This window comes from Anabas testudineus, chromosome 15 (assembly GCF_900324465.2).
Source record: "Anabas testudineus chromosome 15, fAnaTes1.2, whole genome shotgun sequence".
NCBI classification, from domain to species: domain Eukaryota; kingdom Metazoa; phylum Chordata; class Actinopteri; order Anabantiformes; family Anabantidae; genus Anabas; species Anabas testudineus.
In genome coordinates this window covers 16948370-16958214 of record NC_046624.1, presented here as the reverse complement: position 1 = coordinate 16958214, position 9845 = coordinate 16948370, and the positions used below count along the sequence as shown (strand labels likewise).

General features: G+C 40.0%; 1 protein-coding gene across 1 annotated transcript; it reads left to right on the top strand.

Moving 5' to 3' along the window:
* Nucleotides 1-1005: 1005 nt before the first annotated feature.
* Nucleotides 1006-5514, top strand: si:dkey-78p8.1 (ETAA1 activator of ATR kinase). The gene is made up of 6 exons (XM_026353725.1): nucleotides 1006-1376; nucleotides 1748-1876; nucleotides 2179-2240; nucleotides 2353-2462; nucleotides 2644-4070; nucleotides 4614-5514. The coding sequence occupies exons 1-6, from the start codon at nucleotides 1229-1231 to the stop codon at nucleotides 4724-4726; spliced, it is 1989 nt and encodes a 662-aa protein (XP_026209510.1). The 5' UTR covers nucleotides 1006-1228; the 3' UTR covers nucleotides 4727-5514.
* The last annotated feature ends 4331 nt before the right edge of the window (nucleotides 5515-9845 follow it).

Sequence of the window (9845 nt, the reverse complement as noted above, 5' to 3'; positions counted from 1 at the left end):
TGAGTCACATATTAAACATTTGTTAAAAGCCTGATTGATTTACTTGACAATGGGCATGCAACCCACACAAACAACAACCTCCACAACAAGGCTTCCACAAACAAACAAGGTTCAGGACCAATAAAGCCTGATAACAATTACAGGCCAAACATACAGTGTGTCTGGCATATTGGCCTGCTGACATTTAATGCCTGTATTTATTGGAGTCGCCATATGAAACAGCACACAATGTTTAGGAGGATACGTGTTTATGGGCCCATTTTATTAAAAATAACTTTGAAATCCTATTTGTGGAACAGCCTATTCCAAACCTCTGAGTCCAGGTGAGGGTATTGCATGATTTATCAACCAGGCAGGTAACTTCTAAAATAGTAAGATCATAATAAATTAAACTAAAACCTAATGTTTTCAGGTTTAGTTTGAAAAATGTAAATTCAAATCTACAGCTAATTACATATTTTTACAGAGGAGCTGACAAGTCAATGCAATACCCCTGAGACTTAAACCTGTCCTTAACAAACTAATCTTATCTCTGTTTGTAGTTTCAGTAGTTGACTTCACCACTTGAATCACTATGCAAATAGGAATGTAGTAAACCATTGGTAATATTATATTATTATATTGTTATAAGGTAGTGCAAAATGTAGTTAAACTACTAGTTTAATCATGTAGGTCACTACTCCCTAACAATCATATACTATCTACAGTGCATTAATAATACAATGCAAAATAACTAAAAAGGTTTCTTACAATTTTTACACCATGTGCAAGGTAAGTACAGTGGCCAAAAAGATGTGGAGGTACAAAGTAAGCTATGTTTAGTTCATAAAGTAGCTAATACAATATCCACTACGCATTGTTTAGGGATTAGTATTGTTAAGTATTTTGCCAAATCATTTATACCATGGAAAAGAAGCGTGAAATAGATGCATATTATTCTACACAGCTACCACATGAAGTTTTGCAGGTGTCTTGAAGGCGGTTGCTGCGCGAAGCGAATCAACCTTAACCGGCATCCGTAGATCGGTGACGTCACACCGGAAAGATGGCGGTTTGCTTTGGATGAATGGACGAAGGCAAAAACACAACAAAGGTGTTTCCGCAAAACATGAAGGAACGGTGAATATAACGTGTCAGTCGTGTTGCTCGAAGCCGCGGAGAACCAGAAAAGCAGATAATTAAATAATGTTCAGCAGAGTTTGCGCCGTTCCTGCTGTTTTATTGAGCCATGTCGGAGCCGAGCACACATGCAGCAGCTGGCTCCCCCCAGTTCACTGATCTGTGGAGGAATGTTTCCAAACTCTGTCACAGCAAAACAGAAGAAGGGAAAACCGGACAGCAAATGCCTGACACAGCAACATCACCCGTCTATAAAGGTGAGGCTGTCGATCGTAAAACCCCACGACGATCCGCTGCACGGCTCGAAGAACCGAGCAGACTGAACGAATGAGATGAAAACATGTTCTCCCTGCAGAGCTGGAGCAGCGATGGCGGCCATTAGCGATACAGACGAATGTGTGATTAAGCTAAAACATGCTAGCTGACTCTATTCCTTCCTATTTGATCTAGTTTGACACCGCTAACCTATGTTAGAAACAATAGACATTCATCTTGGGGGGGAAAACATTTAGCCTCTGTCTGTCCCAATACTTACAGTCTGGCGTGAATCATGTTTAAGTTCACTGCACTGAAATAACTGTAAACAGCAAATATGATATCATTCGTCCCATCTGCTTGACGTGCACAGATTTGCAGAGTCCCAAACACAGAGGCTACAGCAGATACCTTGGCTTGAATAATGGGGATTCTCCAGGTGATGTGGAAGCTTCACAGGATATTTTCTGGGATTCCACATCCCCCACTCATGCTAACGCAGGTAAACAACACTTACAGTACATGTACTGTTATATATACATATAGGCTGATGCTGTATAACCTTTAACAACACATTTACAACATGCACGCCTTCTGAATGTGCATTCCTGTTTTGCTTAATGACCATATGGTAGTGTAATGAAAGCTAGTAGATAAAATCTACATTCATATCTATTTTTATCAAAACAAGTGTTTGCAATTTATCTAGCAGCCACATTAAGTAAAGTGACATTACAATTGCGTCTGTCATGTGTAACTTACATTGATTTTAGTGGTAGTTGTATAACATTTATTTGTTTTTAGGGTCGGGACTCAGGAACAGAGTTGTGGAAATATCCGACATTGTCAACCGTATTGCTCCAAAGGTCAGTCATTTGATCAGCATTAGACAAATCACTGTATCACCACAGGTAGTTTTGCCAGTCAGATGTGTGTGTTGTACTGTTCAGTTCATGTGTTGTGCTTCTGTTTCCACAGGATGTGAAACCAAAAGGGGCCGACTCCCCTCTGCTGCAGTGGATAGGTGATAGTGCCGTCCCCTGCACTCCAGAGATCCCAAAACCACGAGTCAGGAAGAAGTCCTCTCGGTGTGTAATCAGTTTATTAATACAAATCCGTCCTGACTGGGAATCAGATGTCATACCTTAAAGCTAAATGCAGGCATCATAAGCAATTTTATCAATCGCACCTTATTATTTGTTATTGTTTTTTCTGTATTTTTGTTTAGTTTGTTAATTATTTTTTACGTCTATTCTTTCCTCTTCACAGGCAGAGCAGTGTGGAGGACCTCATGAAACTGGCTAGGCAGTTTGACGAGAACATGCAACAGGACAAGGAGACTTCAGAGCAGCTTAACACTCTCAACAATAATCTCAATGAATGCATGAACACTTCTCAAATAAAACTGACAGAGACATCATTCCACAGCAGTGCGAAGGACCTAAAGTGTCCATCCTCATCAGACCAGATGGAGGCAGAACTGCACGCTCTATTCGACTGTTCCACTCAGAAAGTCAGTGGCCGGCTCAGTCAGGGCTCGTTAGCATCAGCCAGTTCACAGGAAATAAAATACCAGCCCGGAACTTCAAATTCAGCTAAACCCCAACAAGCAGAGCTCAAGCCTGCTGACAAGTCTGGCTCAGCTACACATCCTGGTGAAGTAAAAGGATCTCATGATGTTAGTGTGAACAACTGTGATGACTTTGATGACGACTGGGAGAATGATGAACTACTTAATGAGTCTTTTGTCCTGGCAATGACCCAGAATTCTGAACAGCAACTTGACACCAACCCTAAAATGACCTTGCAATATAACACTAAGACAAACACTAGTCAGTTCACTTCTGTTTGCAAGCCCACTGCAAATACAAACTCTGCACATCAGTTTTCAAATTTGCACTCCAAGCCAAGCTGCAGCTCACTCCAGGAACTGTGTCCCAAACCAAAGACTACCAACCGAAGCACTTTTAAATTAGAGCCCAACCCTTACTTCCAGTCTAAAACAGCTGTCAAAGAGGTTTCCATGTCTAGTTTCACAGTTTTACAACCTAAAGCACAGATGTTTGACAAGAAATCCACAACCACAAAGACACTGTCTACTCATCAACCTGACAAGATCACTACTGATCAGAGGGAGGCTTGTGAAGCTACAGACTCTGTTAAAGACATTTCAGACAGTTTGTGGGACGATGGGGAAGATGACGCATTGCTCTACCAGGTTTGTGACAGTGTGGAGAGAATCTCCAACAGTCAGCCCCACCAAGTGAGCCCCAGTAGCTGCCAACAAAAACAAGATGTTGCCATAGATATACATCGAAAAACAACTGCACCGTTGTCAATTGAAACGACCTGGGCCGTGAAGACTGGTGCCAATGCTAACAGACAGTCATCACGTGCATTTGTTCGATCTAACTCATTACCATCTACTAGCTGTGAAACTGTGAACTACCAAGAATGGAACATTCCCATGAAAGGTGCCAACATCAAGTCAGGGATGTCTCAGAGCCTCCCAGGAAGCCATGTGAGTCTGGAAACATTTAGCCAGTGTAAGGAATCCCCTGGAACTGTCCAGGATAGGAATGGTAATGTGGACACGAAGCCACATACAGTGACAGCCAGGATGCCACAGAACTCCAAGTCCCATCACACAGCCTTTAAGAGAAATGTGTCTGACTCAGCTGTTATAAGCAACAAAGGTAAGCCGTCTGAAATAGAAGAGCATGCATTTAATACGTCTAAGGAGCTAAATATATATCCCGTCATGTTGAAGTTGTTTGATTTTCTTTTCTCAGGATTTTCTTATAAAAATGATGTCACACATAAAACAGATGTTGCATGTTTTTCTTATACGCTTTGACAGTTTAGTGCATCTGCACTTCTCCAAAGCAAGTAAACACAATGGCTTTAATTTGTGATGCTGTCTAGAGTCCAAACCACAGGAAGCTTCATTGTCAATGAATTGCAGACAGTTTTTTGTCTGGACATGGAGGCATTTGAAGGTTTTTTCTACTTTCAAATGAGTTTCACCATGGATGCCCAATGGTCCCAGTTATGGTAGCAATATTTTTGTGTTAACAAATTGAAATTCTGTTGCTCAATATCATAGCAAAAAACAAAGTTCTGAATTGAGTTGGATTTCCCCTTTTCTCTTCCGGTCCGGCAAATAAATGTCTTTCTTCAAGCTTTTCCCAGCAAACAGTATTGCGTGTTTTTTTTAAACTTTCTTTCTTTCTTTCCAGTTTTTGTCACAAGCCAGATGACAGGAAAGTGCTCTGCAGCTGAGATCGAAAGGAAGAAACAGGAAGCGTTGGCCAGGAGGCGACTGCGCATGCAGAATGTCCCAAAAATATAACCAGAAGCTCAAAAACTGACAGAAGGGATGTTGTCATATTGTAGTAACCTTTAATGGAGCATGCCTCCTTCTAAAGGCTTTAAGTATTGATAATTCAGGTCAGCGTATTTTGTTTGACACTGCACAGAAAATACCTTGTTGCCTAATAAAGACAAGTGAATGCTGGTAGCTTTGCTGCTTATGTGGAAATATGTTTACGAGAGATTCATGCACAGTTTAGTGCAAGACTCTGATCTGATCAACTGATGGAAGAACGGTAGAATGGTATTTTCCCTTTTTCACATATTGACTTTGATAAATAGTTTACATTTACTGAGTTGGAAATCTTCATTTCACATTTAGGTCAGAAAAAGTTTTTTCGGCTTTTGTTTCAAAGTAAATCCTGATAGTTCCAACTTAGTGTTACTTCAACTATAACAAGGACTCACAGACTTGTTGATGTTAAACACCAGAAACTGACTACTGTAACTGCTGCATTTCTAGTGTATGTGAGGAAATGCAAAAATTATGTGCCTTTAAACTTTACCTATTGATACATATGTAAAGTATGATGTCTTATTTGGCAGTATTCTTAACTTTGCTTTAGTGGAAGTAAATAAACAGTATTGTACCAATATTTTCTTTGGGGCCAAACTACAAATTTACTATGTCAATATTAAGCAAATTTAGTTGTGTTAGTATTTCTTGTTTTGTTTTTCTCTACATTTTGTTTGGGTATTTACTGTAATAGCCTTTCTATGCACCTTTCAAACGTTGTTAATCTATCAACAATAAAACAACAATGGAAATGTAGTTTTTACTTTCACACAGGATAACACTAAACTGAACTGAGGACGACTGCCTCATACTTCAATTTCTAGAAGTCATTTTGAAATCAGATTAAAATCTTCTGGAAACAGTTCCCGTGTTATAACTTTGGTGCCTTAGTTTGCCTGAAAGAATTTGACTCTGGCCTCTGTTACCTCACGACAAACTATGGATTTGGCAGTTTACCAAATTTATCTGTCCATTCATGTTTATGTCTTGTGTGAACACAAATATCTGAATACAGTTGGCTGCTAAAACAGTGTTTTTACTGACTTAACTGTCAGTTATAATTAATATTATTAGTCAGGCAATAGGTGTGTATATTTATTTTTCTGCTTTTGCTCTTACATGCCAGAACCAAACAAAAGAAAACAGTTCTGATCATTCCTAAAATAGTGCCTGAAAAAAAAATGAAGCGGTTACGTTTTGCTGGTGTTTAGTAGTAAAAAATACCCTTAAAGCATACAGAGAACATTGTGCAGTAGTCTCTACAGTCTCAGACAGAGCACCCTTTAGAAGGTGTATATTTGCTGTATCAGTAGCTTAGTATTAAACAGCTAGTCTAGATTTTGAGTGTACACAGACTGACTCTTTGGTGCCATTATTGGCATCCATTACTCTAACCTTTGTGTATTTCAGGACTGTTGACAGGTCGAGTAGATATGACAAGCCTATTTTGCAAACACTCAAATTTGTTTTCAGCAAGTTGCTGCCTGAAAAGGAAGACCATTGTGCATGTGCAATAGCCTCAATGCGGAGAATATTACCGTTATTAGACATGAGGGATTATTTTAATATGAGGTCTAATTTGTCCTCTGGCCCCTTATCACTCTACTCACCTGCTGTACCGAGTGTGAGGGTAGTACAATGTTCCTCTTTGTAATCCCAAGAGAATGTCTGTGTTTCCCCCTCAAGCCCATCCCCACCTAATACATGTCTGTGAGAGTTCCCAGGTTTGTGTGTGAGACAGGTGGTCTGCAGGTGTGTGTATTGGAGTATTTATCCCATTCTGAGCACGTAATAGGTCCCATCCTCCTCCCTGCCCTGTTTCCCCTCCCCATCAAGTCTGACTGTAAATCAGATGGCAGGGCAATTTGGCAACAGCATAAAGGCCCCTGGTTTTTATGACTATGATTATGGTTATGATGATGACGACTAGTATTTATTTCAACTATCTGACGAAACCCTTGGCTAAAGCTAACAGGTGTCGAGCAGGTACAATATCGCGCTCGCTGAAGGATCCCTGTAATGTCACCATAGAGAGCAAAACATCGTCGGCCAAACAGAAGAATGGGCTGTTTCAGCACCCACTCGTCACGCCGTACATGGAGCAATTTCTGATTATTGGATGGGAGTGGAGCTCTACAACGTCGTCTTTGTGGAAAGAGAATGATTTATGGCTGTTAGTCAGGCATAAGGCAGTAATTGCTGCAGTGACGATTATGTTACCATGGCACCTGTTTAAACTGTCTATTCTTATGTGAATGTTTTCATTTTTGAAAGAGGAGAATTTGCAGCTTGAAACTGATGTGTGGAGACATTAATGAAGTTGGCAGAGGGTCTGGGATGGTGTGGTAACAATTTAGAGTAAAGAGAGTATATGATGGACAGATTTGTGTTAGATTAGGGGAAGTTTGTTAAAACCAAACCAAATCAACCTGGAATAGTTATTTGATCACATGAGACAGAAGCAGTCTATTCAGCTAGTACAATAAATACACTAAATGCATACTTATAATGTTTTTCAAAAGACAAGTTGATGATAATTTGGAAACTCGCAGTGACACATTACTGCATTTTCTGAAGAAAAAAACGACAATGTAAGGTCGCACGAAATGTAAAGTAGTATCTTAATGAAGCATAATAAAATAATAGTCAATATAAGTTACTCATCTGTAATGATGATTAGAAACTGTACTCATAGCGTCACAGCTTAGAAGCAGATGTTCTTTGTTGAGCCTGACCTTTCACCTCCTTCGCTTGGGTTTAAATTTCTTCTTCATGGATCAAATCTTTGTTGAAATCCTGTATCACAAGTTCAGAACTTGGAGCCAAGTACTGATAAGGGATATGGATGTATTTGTGTTTCCTCTAGTCGAGAAACTGAATAAATTATGTCTTGTGTCTCACAACTGCTGATGGTGCCTTTTAGTGAGACTTGTTTTTATCATCATTTGACTATCTAGATGAGATAGTGAGACCACATCCCCCAAATACTAAATTAAAAGCATTCATTTAACCTAATTATGCCTGTGTAAGTATAACAGATCATTACAATGATAAGAACACAGGGGTGATTTATTTATTCCCCATATTCTTTGTTTTTCCTTCTCTAGAAAAGACTTCAGAGGTCATTAGAGACTATCCCAGAATAAAGGAAATGGATGGTGAAGCTCTCTAACAGAGAGTATGCTCCAGAAATGACTTACGACGACACACTACATCGCAGCACACTTCATTTAAAACTGTTTCAGAAAGCCTGTTTTACTGCAAAGTATGCTGTTTAAACATCCAGGCATGTCACACTCCTCTCATGTGGATTAGGCAATCCAACAATGTATAAGGTGATGCTGTTTTAGGAAAAAGGAATGATGAACATTTATTCCTCCCTTTTCTTCTTCTTCTTCGCTTTCTTTCTGCACTTATCTCATGGCTTGAAGTGGTGGAAGTGACTAATGAGACCTGGAGGCATACTAAGAGTGCTGGATTATCAATACATTTGAAGTAGATAGCCATATGAGATTTGACATTTTCCAAGGATATCCACTGTTCCCCAAACAGACTCCAAAAATAGCAAACATAAATTAAACATCTTTAGAAATATGACCTGAGGTAGGTATTGCCTCCTTAACCCAAGTGCAGAGCAGCCATTGGAGATAGCATCTCTAATCGCTTTCCCATGCTGTGAGGCCATCCTGCAGAAAGGCTAAACACTGTTTTCATAGCTCAAAGATTACCTCCCAGTGTATGACTAATACATATTACACATACATCAGCTCTTTTTTTTTTTACTTTAACTTTGACTATCTCTCATCTGTTTGTATAACTGTGTCTCTCTCAATGTCTGTCTCACACAAAGTGGAGGAGGTGTGCGGCACTGTGGCAGCAGTCTGTCAGCAGCGTAAACGACCTGTGAAGAGTTTCACGGTGGGTGTCATTAGGCAGCTTTAGATTTGTTTCAACAGTGCTTTACCTGGGGGCTCCATTTATGGGCCTCCAGGTATGACTTCCCTCTCCACTGGAAGTCAATGGGGGAGTTGCCAAATTCCCCTACTCCCTCCACAGAGGACAGTGATGGAAAGCCCATGAGCATGACGAGGCAGTGCTCAAATGTAGAGTTCAGAGTGCCATCCTTTAGATTGATTGTCAAAACAAACTTGTGCTTGTGTTGTTTCTCTGGAATAACTGTATTATTGTTATAGTGTCTTTTATTTGTTATGATTGTAAGACAGGTTTTTCCTAATTATCTCTGTGTTAACCTTTTTTACTGTCTATAAACAAGATGCACAGAATACATACATACATTACCTGATGTTTAGTTGACACGCTTATTCAAGTAATTTACATCTACTGAATCAATATGATACAGTTAAAAAAAAAAAAAGGTATAAAGGTCTGCATCTCCCCTCTATAATGATGGGCAATGTTAGATCACTGGACAATGAGATGGAGGAACTGACAGCTCAGGTGAGGAAGGAGAAAACCTTTGGCGAGTGCAGCCTGATGTGTTTCACAGAGCCGTGCCTGCATGACGCATTCCCGACTCCAGTGTTAATATAGACGGTCTCAGCATCGTGTGCTGGGGACAGGAGGTGAGCGGTAAGAGGAGAGGAGGGGGGCGGTGCCATCCTGGTCAGTGCCATTCTGCACACCTCTGCCAACTCATCATTAGGTGTGTCCAACCTGGTGCAGGTGTGAATTGGGCCTCATTTTTCTAATAAGCCTTTTCAGCACATGGGTGAAGTGAAACAAAACCTGGAGCATAAATTTGTGGGCTCTAACCATCTATCTTCAGACTGAAAAAGCTACCTGGATGAGTAGTGGAACGGTTCGCCTTAACAGAAGGAAGTCCAGTTGCCATGACTCAACTTCCAGATTGTATTAATGTTATTTCGTATTTGTGCTGTAGATCTTTTCTGGTTGTGGTTCCTTTTCTGTTTGAATTGAGAGAAACTGTAACAAGGAAAAACAATTTCCCCCTGGGATTAATAATTTTTTTTTTTAATCTTGAATCCAGACGTAATAATGATAAGAAGTAAGGAGTTGTCTGTGCCGAAGTCTTGTTATTTTAATGTAAATCATAGCTTTGGAA